Source organism: Schistocerca piceifrons, chromosome 2 (genome assembly GCF_021461385.2).
Source record: "Schistocerca piceifrons isolate TAMUIC-IGC-003096 chromosome 2, iqSchPice1.1, whole genome shotgun sequence".
NCBI lineage: Eukaryota > Metazoa > Arthropoda > Insecta > Orthoptera > Acrididae > Schistocerca > Schistocerca piceifrons.
This window is the reverse complement of record NC_060139.1, coordinates 504,196,890-504,213,579: the sequence shown is the minus strand read 5'-3', so window position 1 is coordinate 504,213,579 and position 16,690 is coordinate 504,196,890. Positions and strand designations below refer to the sequence as shown.

Here is a 16,690-nt window from a genome sequence, read left to right as displayed (position 1 = left end):
AAAGGCATAATGAAGCCATAGAGGATTTTGCAGGTAGGGTTAGGAAACTTAATGTGCGTATAATGAGGAGGTGAGCAAGATGTTGTACAGGAAGATGAGCAGTGTGTGCTTGATACTTTCCTGAATGGTTTAGTACCAGAGGTGTCTAGGAATGTGCGTACTGGTGTGCCTAATGATCTTCATGCAGCAGTTAGGTTGGCATTGGAGTAGGAGGAAATTGTTTGATTAGGGGTATGGGTCAGAGAAATGTGTTTGCATCAAGTGTAATATGCTTTAATTGTGGGCGTACAGACATGTGCAGGGGCAAAGCCAGCAGCCACTGAGTAATAGGGATGGTAGGAAATACTGGCGGTGTAATGAGAATATTAATAGAGGTAGCATGGATCAGCTGCAAGGGTATGGGTGGTAATAAGTAACTGTTAAACTCAAGAGGGAACCCCAGACACACTGAAAGGCATTCCCAGAAAAAGTGAATGCAGTGAAAATCAATGCCAAGGTGGAATGTGCCATAGCGGATGTAATATACTGCCACCTCCAAATTTTACTGGTGGCATTACACACCCTGGTAGATGATGTTCACCGGGCTTTCGTCATACTCACACCCTTCCATCTCACCACATTGTGCTCTGTGATTCGTCACCCCACAAATCTTTTTTCACTGTTCAGTTGTCCAATGTTTATGCTCTTCACACCAAGCGAGATGTCGTTTGACATTTACTGTCATGATGTGTGGCTTATGAGCAGCCACTTGACCATGAAATTCAAGTTTTCTCACCTCCCATCTAACTGTCATAGTACATGCAGTGGATCCTGATGCAGTTTGGAATTCCTGTGTGATGTTCTGTCTATTACACATTATGTACTTCTTCAACTGTCAGCGGTCTCTGTCAGTCAACAGACAAGGTTGGCGTGTAAGCTTTTATTGCTTTACGTGTCCCTTCATGTTTCCAATTGACTATCACATTGGAAACAGTGGACCTAGGTATGTTTAGGAGTGTGGAAATCTCTTGTACAGACGTATGACACAAGTGAACCCCAATCACCTGACTACATTCGAAGTCCACCGCATTCTGCTCTCTCACAATGTCTAATGACTACTGAGGTCACTGTTATGGAGTACCTGGAAATAGGTGGCAGCACAATGCACCTAATATGAAAAATCTATATTTTTGGGGATGTCCAGATACTTTTGGTCACATCATATGTTTTCAGCATTTCTACAGGATCATAGTCAATGACTAAGGGAAGGACTCACTTATTTATGCCATGTAATTAGTAAGGATGGTGTGAAGACTGATCCTAGATTGTTTCAGGCATTGCAAGATTTTCTGGTTCCAGGAACAAGGAAATACTTACACTTTTTTCTATGTCTTGCAAACTGTTATAGAAAATTCGCGAAAGCATTTACGGGCCAAGCATGGCTACTTACACAGTTGTTACAGGAAGGTATTAAGTTTCTTTGGTCTGAAGAGTGTCAAAGAGCATTTTCAGACTGAAGGCGGTGTTAACATCAAGGCCAATGTTGGTGTTTCTAGACTTTCAGAACGAATTTACATTGCTGTGTGATGCATCAAACCATGCTCTTTGGTGCATTTTGAGTCAGGAGGTCATCGGGCAAGAACATCCTACCATGACAGTTGAATGGAGCAGAGAAAAACTATTCAGTGATTGAAAGGTAGATGCTTAGCCTAGTGTATGGTGTGACATACTTCCAGTGTCACATGTAAGGAAGGACTTTTAAGGTGGTGATGGACCATACTGCTTTGAAGTGGTTGTTAGGTTTCAAGGACCCATCAAGTAGACTGACGAGATTGGCATTAAAACTCAGTGAATTTGAGTGTGAAGTAATCCACAAAACAGGGAGGAAGCACAGAAATGTGGGAAAATAGCAGTGATAAAAGCACTAGGTCAAGACCTAGCTAAGTGGCAAACAGCACAGAGAACCAATGTGGTGTGTAAACAGTACAGCAAGACGCAACAGTTTACATGTATGATGGATTATTGTGTAGGGAGTCAAAGTTAGGGACATAGATAGTTTTGCCAACAAAGTTGAGGGAAGAAGCCCTGAGAGAAATGCATAACAACATCTTATCAGATAGAAACATACTAGTGAAGAGGACAGAAAAATGAGGTTAATGAGTATGTCAGGAACTGTGTATAGTGTACACACTGTGAAAATTTGTGTTGAAAAAAGGTGCTACTGCACACCTGTTCAGTGGTCACACAATGTACAGAAGGGCCAACTGACTTGGCCAACACTCAATGCAGATAACTACCAGTAGTTCAGTCCTTGAATATTCTGAAGCAATAAGGGTAGCCAGTTTTGTACACTGACAAAAATACAATTAACCCTTTAACTGCTCTGGACATGTTAACGCGCATGCCTTTGTACCTGTCCCTGTGTGCTCTGACCATGTTTACACATATCACCAGTCCTTCTACCTAGTACTCTGAATGTGTCTATGCATAGACATGTTCAGAGTATGAGGTAGAACGTCTGGTGGCACACGTAAACACATTACAAAGGCGCGAGTGTTAACATTTCCAGAGCAGTTAAAGGGTTAAGTAGAAATAAAATCTTTGGTGATCCCCAAAGATTTTCAGATAATAGCTTTTGTATAGTTGTGGTATGCTAGAATGTACTTTTCAGTTTCTTTGTAAAACTGAAAATTTGTTTCAGTCTCTTAAAACTTGTTTACTCTCTGTCCTCTCTAGCCTAAATAGGTGCTGCCCTGACCCCTGAAACCACTAGTATTGTACCACTTATGTCAATGTCTCCCCATTATATTTCCTGCTGTTAGTGTTGCCAGTTTACCCTTCCCTTTCCTGTTAAGATGAGGACCACATCTAGTATAATCCAGTTGTGGAAGTAAATAAAATGTTAATGAATTGAGCTAAGAACTGTGTTTGTGTATGAAACAGTTTGGGCAAAAATTATGTCAAGAAACAGGATGTGCTGCATAATAAATGGAAAGTAAAGCACAGAACAATATGAAGGCAGACATCAATCAAAATGTATTTTCCTACCAGAAAGCAAAAGGACAGCAAATTTGTATTGCAGAGAGAAATTTTGGGCATATGAAATGGTTACCAGTTGTCCAGAACGCAGTGTCCAGATACTTGTTGTTGGCCCAAGAAATAAAATAGTTTCTAGCAGAACAAAAATTGTAATGCTGAATTCTTTCTTCAAATTATCATTCCCAAAGGGAAGTCAAGTAATATTGCCAGCACTGAATTGTGCTTTCACAGAAATGACTAATGTAATAGTCACTACTAGTTGTGTTGAAAAGCAGTTCATCTATGTGCTGGGGTATTTATGAGCATGTATCACAACTATCAATAAAAAAGTCACTGGCCCCAAAAAACTACTGTTCTCAAGCACTCACTTCCGATTGTAGCAGATTTCATCATATTGTGAGTTCAAACATTTAATTAGTTATAAGCAAATACCAATGCTTTAGGATAGGATGGGCCATATAACAAATTAATAAAAGAGCTTCTAATAAAATAGCTGTAACTCCAAATCAATCTTTAGATAAAGGCTGCTCCTCAGAAATTCTGCAGAGGTGATGCCTCTATATACTAGACTCAGAAGATCACATGGGAAATTACAACCCAATTTACTTTCTTCCGTCTCTTCGAAAAAGTTATTGTTGAACAAACACAAAATTTCATGCAAAAGTTCAGATTCATTGTAAAAAAACAATTTATCATTCACAAAACCAAACATGACTATACACTCAATAAGTGACTGCATAGAACATTCAGTGGCGTGAAACACGCACTACTGCTCTATAACGTGAAAGGCATGGCATTAGGGAAAATGCTTTCAGTTGTTACCAGGCTATATGTCTCAAACAGAAAACAGTGTTGTTCTAATGTGGAATTCTCACAGTGGAAAACAGTTTTCCAGGTAGTCCCATAAGGTTCAGTTTTGGGCTAAATTCTTTTCTTCTTCTATGACTTATCTATAAATTTCAATTCTCATGCAGTGCTATTCACAGATGATGCCACTGTGATTATCAAAACAGACAGCATGGAACAAATTTCATCAAATGTCATAAACCTTGTAAATCATTTTGATACTTGCCTGGTTTCATCTAAATGGCTTAAAATTAAACTTTGAAAAATAAAAATATACAATTTAAAACTAATCAATCAAGAGCAAATAAATTGCCAAACTGTTCATAATAAAAGAGGAGCTGCAGAAAGCAGATCACAGCAAACTCCTTGGTATGCATCTGGATAAAACTTTGTTCTGGCTCATAGATAAACTTTTTAGCCATTAAAGTAAGTAGTTTAGTATTTGCAATGTCTGTATTGTCGTTTTCAATGAAGATGAGTTCAATAAAGTTAGCATGCCAGTCATATTTTGAATCAGTTGTAAGATACGTAATTATTTTTTAGGGAATGCATGTTAATACTATAACTATAAATATATGTAATGCAAAACCTAGAGACTCATATTGTCCATTATTGATAATTATAGAATGTTAAGTATTCCTTCTCTCTTCATTTTTGTGCTAATTTGCTTCAGGCACCAAAACCCAGCAACTTTTGAAGAAATACATTTCCACCTTACATATAAATACAAGAATAACACAAATTCCATGCTCCCTCCTCTGAAGTTAAACATACATACCCAAGATTTTTCCCTCCTGATATTGCAAAACTGTTTAAATATTGCCTCACGACCACCTATTTCTTGGAATTATAAGTTCTATGAACAAACAGATGGTGTCACTATGGAGGGCCACTTAATCCCAGTTACAATGAACTTCTTTATTGAAAAATTCAAGGAACAGGCACTGGACATGACAAAGAAGAAACTAAATACTTGGTTATGGTATGTGGATGATATGTTTGTTTTATTGCACCATGTCTGGAAGGAACTTAATGGATTTCACAAACATCTCAATGGAATCAATCCAAAGACTCAGTTTACCATGGAGGAGGAGACAGGGGAAGATTGAATTTTCTCGATGTGCTAGTTTTCAAGGAAGAAAATAGTAACTTGGGCCACATCCTGCCCGCTTAGCTGTGCAGTCTAACGCACTGTTTTCCAGCCGGGAAGGTGTGCCGGTCCCCGGCACGAATCTGCCCAATGGATTAGTGTGGAGGTCCGGTGTGCCAGCCAGTCTGTGGATGGTTTTTAATGCAGATTTCCATCTGCCTCGGCGAATGTGGGCTTGTTCCCCTTATTCCACCTCAGTTACACTATGTCGGCGATTGCTGCACAAACACTTTCTCCATGTACACGTACACCATAATTACTCTACCACACAAACAATGGGGTTACACTCGTCTGGTGCGAGACATCCCTGGGGTGGGGGATGGGGGGGGGGGGGGGGGGGAGTTCCAGGTTCCACTGGGGGCCGAACCATACAATAACCCTGGGTTTGGTGTGGGGTGGCAGTAGGGTGAGTGGACTGCTGTAGCCTGTTGTGGGGTTTTGTAGTACTGTGAGCTACGGCAGGGATGAAGCCTCTCTGTCATTTCTAGGTCCCCAGTTCCATACAATACAATACAATACAACACAACTTGGACCACAAGGTTTACCAAAAACCCTGCACACAGACTGTTACCTATGCCAGGATTTGAACCACTACCCACAACAAAATGAGGCATCATAAAAACATTGGCAGATAGCCTAAGGAAAATCTGCGAACCAGAGCTGCTTGACACAGAATTAAAACATTCCACCAATGCATTGCTCAGGAATGGTTATTCTTCTGCTGAGGTGGAAAGAGTGTTAAGACCACCATGTAGAAATCATAGCTATGCTCAAGGGTCAGTGAAACTGGAAGTTTTCCCGCCTTTCATTATGGGCACTTGACCGCACAGGAAAAATCTTGAAAAAGCGGAACATCATGATACTCTACAAACCCACCCATAAATAATGAGATCACCCAAAATCGGTCAGAAATGCTCACCGGCCACTGGGAAAAGCAGGAATGTATAGGATTCTGTGTAGTTGTGGGGAAGTGTATGTGGGTACTACAAAAAGAATGGATAAAAAATGAATTGAAGAACACAAGAGCAATTGCAGGGGAGGGGAAACTGACACATCAGCTGTTGCACAACATACTTTGCAGCAGGAGACCATGGCATTTATTTTGAAAGGACTCAAGTACTGATAGCCACAAGTAGATACCATGAAAGGTTGTACAGAATGGCCATAGAAAATTGTAAAACACCCCAGGAATTTCAGTAGGAAGGGGAAAGCATGAAACTGAATGACATCTGGATTCCGGTACTGAAGAAGATGTGTGCCAGTCTCCCACCATGAGATGATAGCAACAACGGACGATGGCAGTCAGCAATGGCTAATTGTGCTCACGCATACAAAGCATGTGACGTCATGCCACTGCATGGAAGCAGAATTTTGATGTAGTCAGTAGTGAGCCATGGTGTGAAATGGACATTCAAAGCAGCTATGATCCCTCTTGAAAATTTTCTCTGCTGAAGGGGACGAAACATTGGATTTTAAGGTGAAATCCATTCAGCTATGGCATAATAGCCTGGAACATTATGTTCATTGAGTTCTTCTTCAGCCTTCCTAATTCCATACTGTGGATATTTCTGCCCTCTTATTTATTATAGGTGTTCATGTACATGTATTGTGCAGTCTTGGGCATGCAGGTTTAACTTGAGAGGAAGGAGCATGGAATTTGTGTTATTCTTCCTCTTATATGTATAGCAGAAATGTATTTCTTCAAATGATGCTGGTTTTTGGTGCATGAAGCAAATTAGCTCAAAAATGAATGGAGAATGAATACTTAATATGCTATGATTTATCAGTAATGGGTAAAATGAGTCTCTAGGTTTTGCATTATATATATTTATAGTTATGTTTCCTGTGGAATTAACACGCATTTCCCTAACAAATAATTACATATCTTACAACTGATTCAAAATATGAATGGTACGCTAACTTTATTATACTCATCTTCATTGAAAAGGACAATACAGACATTGCAAATACTAAAATACTTACTGTAATGTCTAATAGTTTATCTACGACCCAGAAAAGATTTTTATCCAGATGCATACCAAGGAGTTTGCTGTTATCTTGAAGAAGAGTTTGGCAATTTATTTGTTCATGGTTAATTAGTTTTAAATTATATAATTGGATTTTCAAAGTTTAATTTTATGCCATTTAAATGAAACCATGCGGGTATCAAAATGATTTAGAGAGTCTATGACATTTGATGACATTTGTTCCATGCTGTCTGTTTTGATCATCACAGTGGCATCATGTATGAAAAGTGTTGAAAGTGAATTGAAATTTTGTAGATAAGTCATAGATGGATGAAGGAGAGCATGAAATTGAATGACATTTGGATTCCGGTGACAAAAAAGTTGTGTACCAGTCTTCTACAATGGGGTGATAGCAACCGCAGACAATGGCAGTCGACAACAGCCAATTGTACTCATGCGTTCAAAATATGTGACATCACACCACTGTGAGAAATCATGTGGAAGCAAACTTTTAATATAGTCTGTAGGGAGCCAGAGTGTGAATCGGATATTTAAAGCAGCTACCAGCCCCCTCAAAAATGTCCTCCACAGATGGGAATGTAACATTGGGTTTTAAGGCAAAATCAATTTGACCGCAGCATAATATCCCAGAACACTTTATTAACTGTAACTTTTCTGACCATGATAGTTTACATTTTACAATGAAGAAGAACTGTACAATTCAGTAACAGAAAAATGCTATTATGCATTGCAGAAATTTCTATATGGTGATATAACAAGTGTAGTAGCATATGGTACGTTAACTACAAATTGTATTCTATGAATCATTTTTTCATATTCATCCGTAACAAATGTTTCAAATATGTTTAATACCAAATACAACAGTAATAAATTTTGACAAGTCTCTGATGCAAATCTGTCTATATGTAGTGAGACAATAAAATTCTCATTCTCATTCTGAACTTCGATGTAATTATGGTATTTGTATACAGAAATCACCTAGAATGACATGATGCAAATATATCTTATTTAAAAGAATTTCATCACTTTATAATATCTGTCATACATTCTGCTGCTGATTCTTTTACATATGTACATTCCAGAAATTGTGTGAAGAGCAGCATTTAAACAGAATTTCTTTTCTTCTTCTGATTGTAAAGACTTAATATACTGATGCACTTTATTTAGGTGTAAGCTTATAAAAAATATTGTTTCAGTCTTAACCGTCAGTCACCCAAGCAGTATGCACAAGAACAAGAGCATTGCAATGCCATAAGTTCCAGTGGGTCAGAATCTTCTTTACCAACACTATGCAAGGAAGAGGTGAGCTTTAGTTTTCAATTTTAGTAACCTCTGAAATTTTGGTATTAATGTTAGCACCAAGAAAACTTAGCTGTCTGAAAATTAATAAATCCAAATTTACAGAAGAAAACCAAGGCACCAAAAGTAAAAATCCAATTTATTTATTAATGAAGCATGAAGGAGTAAGTGATAAATGCTTAATTTTTGCTATAATTCAGTATTATTTTCTGTTCTTCATTCCTGCTTCTGCGTGCTAAGGGATAGAGCCCATTATCATAAATGAAACTTGAAACTAATGTCAGAAACTTAAAAGATCTGGAATAATTCTTTCTATCTTGTAATATTTTTTTTTTTTTTTTCGAGATTCTTTTCTGGTAACTTACTTTGTTCTTTGGCACACACACACACACACACACACACACACACACACACACACACACACACACACACACACACACACATAAAACAAAGATGATGTGACTTACCAAACGAAAGCACTGGCAGGTCGATAGACACACAAACAAACACAAACATACACACAAAATTCAAGCTTTCGCAACCAACGGTTGCTTCATCAGGAAAGAGGGAAGGAGAGGGAAAGACGAAAGGATGTGGGTTTTAAGGGAGAGGGTAAGGAATCATTCCAGTCCTGGGAGCGGAAAGACTTACCTTAGGGGGAAAAAAGGACAGGTATACACTCGCACAGACACACATATCCATCCGCACATACACAGACACAAGCAGACATTTGTAAAGGCAAAGAGTTTGGGCAGAGATGTCAGTCGAGGCGGAAGTAAAGAGGCAAAGATGTTGTTGAAAGACAGGTGTGGTATGAGCGGCGGCAACTTGAAATTAGCGGAGGTTGAGGCCTGGCAGATAATGAGAAGAGAGGATATACTGAAGGCCAAGTTCCCATCTCCGGAGTTCTGACAGGTTGGTGCTAGTGGGAAGTATCCAGATAACCCAGACGGTGTAACAATGTGCCAAGATGTGCTGGCCGTGGACCAAGGCATGTTTAGCCACAGGGTGATCCTCATTACCAACAAACACTGTCTGCCTGTGTCCATTCATGTGAATGGACAGTTTGTTGCTGGTCATTCCCACATAGAAAGCTTCACAGTGTAGGCAGGTCAGTTGGTAAATCACGTGGGTTCTTTCACACGTGGCTCTGCCTTTGATCGTGTACACCTTTCGGGTTACAGGACTGGAGTAGCTGGTGGTGGGAGAGTGCATTGGACAGGTTTTACACCGGGGGCGGTTACAAGGGTAGGAGCCAGAGGGTAAGGAAGGTGGTTTGGGGATTTCATAGGGATGAACTAAGAGGTTACAAAGGTTAGGTGGACGACGGAAAGACACTCTTGGTGGATTGGGGAGGATTTCATGAAGGATGGATCTCATTTCAGGGCAGGATTTGAGGAAGTCGTATCCCTGCTGGAGAGCCACATTCAGAATCTGATCCAGTCCCGGAAAGTATCCTGTCACAAGTGGGGCACTTTTGTGGTTCGTCTGTGGGAGGTTCTAGGTTTGAGGGGATGAGGAAGTGGCTCTGGTTATTTGCTTCTGTACCAGGTCGGGAGGGTAGTTACGGGATGTGAAAGCTGTTTTCAGGTTGTTGGTGTAATGGTTCAGGGATTCCGGACTGGAGCAGATTCGTTTGCCACGAAGACCTAGGCTGTAGGGAAGGGACCGCTTGATGTGGAATGGGTGGCAGCTGTCATAATGGAGGTACTGTTGCTTGTTGGTGGGTTTGATGTGGACGGACGTGTGAAGCTGGCCTTTGGACAGATGGAGGTCAACGTCAAGGAAAGTGACATGGGATTTGGAGTAGGACCAGGTGAATCTGATGGAATCAAAGGAGTTGAGGTTGGAGAGGAAATTCTGGAGTTCTTCTTCACTGTGAGTCCAGATCATGAAGATGTCATCAAGTATGAAGTTAGTATGAAGTTAGCCAGAGACATTGTGATAGCGACAGAGGTAAACAACGATTTGGAAAATCAATGGAAAAAGATCTGTACCAAACTTTGGGTTGGCAGGCCTGGGTAACCAAGAAGGCTTCCTCTAAGCGACCCATGAATAGGTTGGCGTACGAGGGGGCCATCCTGGTACCCATGGCTGTTCCCTTTAATTGTTGGTATGTCTGGCCTTCAAAAGTGAAGAAGTTGTGGGTCAGGATGAAACTGGCTAAGGTAACGAGGAAAGAGGTTTTAGGTAGGAAGTTTGTATATATATATATATATATATATATATATATATATATATATATATATATATATATACAAACTTCCTACCTAAAACCTCTTTCCTCGTTACCTTAGCCAGTTTCATCCTGACCCACAACTTCTTCACTTTTGAAGGCCAGACATATATATATATATATATATATATATATATAAAAAAACAAAGACGAGGTGACTTACCGAACAAAAGCGCTAGCAGGTCGACCTGCCAGCGCTTTTGTTCGGTAAGTCACCTCGTCTTTGTTTTTATATATAATTTTTCCCACGTGGAATGTTTCCTTCCATTATATATATATATATATATATATATATATATAGAGGGAAACATTCCACGTGGGAAAAATTTATCAAAAAACAAAGATGATGTGACTTACCAAACGAAAGCGCTGGCAGGTCGAAAGACACACAAGCAAATACAAACATATACACAAAATTCAAGCTTTCGCAACAAACTGTTGCCTCATCAGGAAAGAGGGAAGGAGAGGGAAAGATGAAAGGATGTGGTTTTTAAGGGAGAGGGTAAGGAGTCATTCCAATCACACACACACACACACACACACACACACACACACACACACACACACACATGAATGAAAGGAAGAAAATAATATCTAATTAGAGTGATAACTACGAGTTGCTTGTACAATCAGTTACATTGTAGCTGAATTCATGTAACAACACACAAATATTTCAGGTGTACTTGTTCCTCTCTACTGCTCAACACCCCCACTTTTGGGTGGGTGGTTACTGTATCTTCATTTATCCCATTATTTAAGTAGTGGTAAATATATAAGATGACAATGAATACTTTACTTTATAAGCAAAAATGCCTGTAATTGTGGGGGAAAGTGCTTCTTTTTGAATTACATTATCCATTTTGCTGGCCATTTTTACAGTGTAGCTCATTTATGTACATGTAAGTTTTCAGTTATAGAAGAAAATCTAAAAAAATAAATTAAAGACATTATTATGAGAATGATAGATCGATACCATATAGTGGAGATGTTGAATCTCAGACAGGCACAACAAAAAGACTGCTAAACAAGTAAGCTTTCAGCCAAAAGGCCTTCTTCTGAATTAGACAACATACGCATATACACATTCGTACAAATGCAACACACACACACACACACACACACACACACACACACACACACGACCACTGTCTTTGGCCCCCTCCCCACCCTAGTCTTCTTATGTCACCAACCAGATTGCTTCTCTCATCATGCGCTGTTACTCACAGTCTAACCTCATCAGCCAGAGACAGTGGTCATGTGTGTGAGTAGCATTTGTGTGAATGTGTGCGTGAGTTTGTTGTTTAATTCAGAAGTAGGCCTTTTTGCTGAAAGCTTACTTGTTTGGCAGTCTTTTTCTTGTGCCTGTCTGCAACTCAAACATCTCCACTATGTGGTGATAGCAATCTATCCTTTTCATAATATTAATGTACAAAAGGTTCTGGTTGAAAATAATGAATTATTTAGGAATAAATGAAATGACTCGCCTTTAGGCAGAAGTGCTGCGTCGTCGACAGGTAGACACGTAAAAGGTGCAGAGCTCCACTTTGCTACCTTTCAGAATGGAATTCCTTTCTCAAGCTGTAGGTGAAACATATACAAGCACGCACGCACGCGCGCGCCCACACATGAATTATTTAGGAATAAATGAAATGACTCGCCTTTAGGCAGAAGCGCTGCGTCGTCGACAGGTAGACACGTAAAAGGTGCAGAGCTCCACTTTGCTACCTTTCAGAATGGAATTCCTTTCTCAAGCTGTAGGTGAAACATATACAAGCATGCACGCACGCGCGCGCCCACACACACACACACACACACACACACACACACACACACACACACACACACACACACGTGTGTGTGTGTGTGTGTGTGTGTGTGTGTGTGTGTGTGTGTGTGTGTGTGTCTCCATACATTGTGCTCATTCAACTGCCAGCTCATTCCTGGCACATGGTGAGTGTACTGGGATGAGGCGGGGGTGCAGTATGGGCTTGGGTGAGGGATGGAGAGAAGCAGGAAGGGTGTTGGGGGAAAGCATCTAGCAGCTCATGGGAGAGTGGGGAGCTGTCCATGGGCTAGCTAGGGGCACATGCCAGATGGCTGAGCACTCGATTTCACAGACGGGGGCATGAGATGGCAGCACACAACTAGCTGACACGTATTTGGTGGGTGGAATGGGAAAGGGGTGGTGTAAACACACACACACACACACACACACACTATTTGGTGGGGTGGTGGGGGCTATGGGAGTGAAGGATGCAGAAAGGTTACTGAAGCAAAGGATGCAGGGAGGTCACAGGAGCTTAGGATGCAGGGAAGTTATGAGAGCAAAAAGTGCAGGAAGGTTACAAGAGCGAAGGATGCAGGGAGGTTATGGGAGCCATCTGGATCCGTGCGTGTGTGTGCATGTGTGTGTGCGCGCGCGTGTGTGCATGTGTGTGCGTGCGCATCCGCCACCCCTTTCCCATTCCCCTCACACAATACTTGTCAGCTAGTTGTGTGCTGCCATCTCATGCCCCAATCTGTGAAATCGATTGCTCATCCATTTGTCACATGCCTCCTATACCTGCACCCCCAGCTAACCCACATATGGCTCCCCACTCTCTCACAAGCTGCTAGATGCTTCCCCTCAACCCCTTCCCTGCCTCCCACCTCTCTCCATCACTCATCCCACCCCACACTGTACTCCCACCTTACCCCAGTACACACACCGTTGGCCAGGAAAGAGCTGGCAGTCAAATGAGCACAGTGTAGGGAGACAGACATGTGCATGTGAATATGTGTGTGTGCATGATTGTTTGTGTGCATGTTTCTCCTACAGCTTGTGAAAGGAATTCCATTCCAGAATCTAGCAAAGTAAAGCTCTGGCCTTTTGTGTGCATAGATTGTCGATTATGCAGCACTTCTGCCTTTAGGTGAGTCATCAGCTTTTCATAATATTGTCGGAATTCTATACTAGATTTTACGTTATTTAAAAAAATAAATTTATGTACACCAGAATCTCTTTTCTTTTCATTTGTTATAAATGTAGTGATTTATAGAAATAGTAAAGTTTATGACAACAGTATGGTTTTTCTCTTCTTTTCTTCCATGAACTTCCTGCTTTAGGTGTTGGTGGCAGCCTTCTGCTTATCTGACATTAAAAATTAGGAGGGTGCTTTAGTGACTGGACCACAAATTATGCTGAAATGATTTGTTGCTAGAATTCTTCCAAATATTTGTTGAATATTCTGTAACTGCTAGTTGTGCCACATTTTAACTTGTCTCTCCTAATGAGCCTAATCTTTTTTTTTTTTTTTTTTTTTTTTTAAAAAAAAAAGATTAAACGAAGAATGTACTTAGGGACTGTATTGTTCTTCCAAGCAACTGTAAAATTTATTTCTTTGTATTGTTTATTGTGCCTTAATTTCCCTGTGTTCTTCATCAACTTCATTCCTATGTGGTCTCAACTATTCCCTGTACATTTTCTTTTAATTTGTTTGCAGTTCTTCCTATTCACTGCATTTGTTGATGTATGACTGTCTGATTCTTGCAGCACCTCTGTTTCAGTTACCATTACATGTTTCACTCTGCCTGAAATTATATGAGCTTCTTGTTGTAACAGTGTGTCATGAGTTTTTATCAAATACAATTTCTTAGTTCCTGTTTTGCCTCCAGTGGTATGTGATCTATTTGACTTAATCAGTTCTCTACTGATTTAAATTTATTAGCAGCAATTTTCCATATGGTGTTGATACATATGTTTCTAAATGAAGCCTGTGTTCAGTACATGTTTCCCGTATAATATTTGTCGTTTAATTGTAACCACAGTTTTCCAAATATTTTGTTTTTACTTTTGCATCTGTTTTATCTTTATACGTTCTTGCAGTATAAACATAAAAAATGAAGCAATTTATTTCATATCATTCTCATCTTTGCCCAAAATGGATAACTCCAGCATTCTCCTCTGATGATGCTCATTTATGCTCCCTCCTCTTCTTTCCAGTACTCATCAATTTTATTCTACAGTGTAATTCTTGAAGTTGCATTTGTTATCATTTGTTAAATTATTGTTTTTATGAATTTTTCCTTTCATAATATTTAGCATTATTATTAGAAGAAAATAAGAATAGAATAGCATATTTGTATTTGTCATTAGTCAATTATTACTTAAATTTGAACAAGTAGTGTGGGGAGGAGGGGGGCAGAGGGAGAGGAATTTAAATACCATGAAATATTAATTAAATATAACAGCCATTCTCAAGAAATTGACTTACTGGCAGTTTTTATGCATGAATGTTTCTTCCTAAATACTAATCTTCAGGTCTTTTTGGAAACTTCCTCAATATTGCTTATCATAATCTGAAATTACAGTTTATCGTTAGCCATGAATGACAATAAATTGTAAATGCACTGTTTTTTTATTTCTTTTCTCTGTAATGTTACAGTTCACTTTTATAGACTAATGCCAAGATTAAAATCAAACAATGAAAAATCCAGGATGGATAATGATAATATTAAGAAAAAGATAAATTACTACTCATCATATAGAGGAGATACTGAGTTGCAGACAGGCACAACAAAAAGACTGCTGTACATTTGAGCTTTCAGCTAAAAGGTCTCCTCCTAAAGTAGAAAACACACACATATTCACACAAGAACAATCACAGTTTGTACACACATGACCACTGTCTCTGGCTGTGGAGGCTAGACAGTATACAGCAGCTGCGCCTGATGTGAGAAGTAGTCTGTGGGTGCTGGGGGCCTGGGAAAGGGGGAGGGATAGCAGGAGCAGGGTAGAAGTAGGGGAAAATGTAGCGTCACATGTGGGAGCATGCAAGGTAATGGTGGGGACAGGGTACAGTTGCTAGATGCAGTGGGTAAGTTTGATGGTGGGGGGGAGAGCTTTTACATCTGAGACCACAAGGGGAGAACACTTGTTGAAGTGACATTGACAATGATGAACAACATTTTATTAAGTCAATAAACAGGGGACATGAGTAATAGAGAAAAAAAAGAAGAGTTACTGCTTGATGACAAGAGAGAGCCATGTCTAGGAAGCAAGGCTTGGAGGCGAGGGTGTGAAGGGTGACAGCATGGTGGAGAGCACAGAATATTATTGGTGTGCTGTTTGGCATGCAGGAAGAGAATGTGGAAAAGGAAAATAGTGGTGCAGCATGACATAGAAAAAGAGCAAGAAGGGCCTTGAGAGATGAGAAATGGCAAAGGAATGAAGGAGGCCATGGGAGAAGCCAACAGGACAGCGACATCAACAGGTAGAGGACCATAGTATGATGAAGCGAGGCTGAAGAGTCTCAGCAGCGAGAGTAGGAGACAGCTGAAGTGCTGGCTGCACTGAAATAGGTGGCTCCAGATGAGATGGTGATGCAAAAACAGGAACATGTTGGGTCCGAGATGCAGGATACCCCATGAATAGTTGAGGAGAAAATAGAGGAGTCTATGTGCAGGTAATTTGGCCATGTAGGAATGCAATGGTGTGTCGATGTGTGCATTGATGCAGTTATGTGCATGGAGGTAACAACACCAACGGGCCGGCAATGTGTGGGCCAGTGGCACAGGGGCCGGGAGCAGGTGGGCTGGTGGCATGCCAGCCAGCAATGGGCAGGTGGACAATGTACAGACTGGCAGTGTGCAGGCCAGCATCAGGCTGGCCGTTCATGGAAGGGGTGGCACTGCTCTGGGCAATAGATGTTTTGGTGCAGTGACAGCCAGTTGTGAAGACACAGATGATATAGGAGGAGAAATAGAGCCAGGTCCGGGCAGCAGGGGCAGTGGAGCAAGAGGAGTCTTCACAGGTACTTGACCCGATACCAGAGTGTCTTGTAAGTCTGTGGTCATCCTGCTCAATGTCTGCAGCAGCTCGTTTTGCAAGACCCATAGTTGTTTCCAGTGTTGCAGGGGATCTGAAGCCTTGGAAATCATGAAGAAGAGCCCCACAGACTATGAGTGTTGCACATCACAAAACTTTTGTCCTCATCACCAATTTTACATCTGTGACCAAAGGGGCAGAAAACTTACTGATGTGCCACTGGTAATGATGAACAATGGTTTATTAAGTCGATAAACATGGAATATCATTAATAGGAAAACAAAAATTTACTACTTGATGACAAGAACAAAATAGCCACTACTAGACAACAAGAAATAAGGTTACAC

General features: G+C 40.4%; 1 protein-coding gene across 1 annotated transcript in view; it reads left to right on the top strand.

The window, feature by feature from the left end:
• The window catches only part of LOC124776891, a 330,314-nt gene that overhangs the window by 290,702 nt on the left and 22,922 nt on the right, over window positions 1–16,690 (top strand). Inside the window, exon 8 of the mRNA XM_047252077.1 lies at window positions 8,199–8,304. Within this exon, the coding sequence (XP_047108033.1) occupies window positions 8,199–8,304 (106 nt within the window). The remainder of the gene's footprint in view (window positions 1–8,198; window positions 8,305–16,690) is intronic.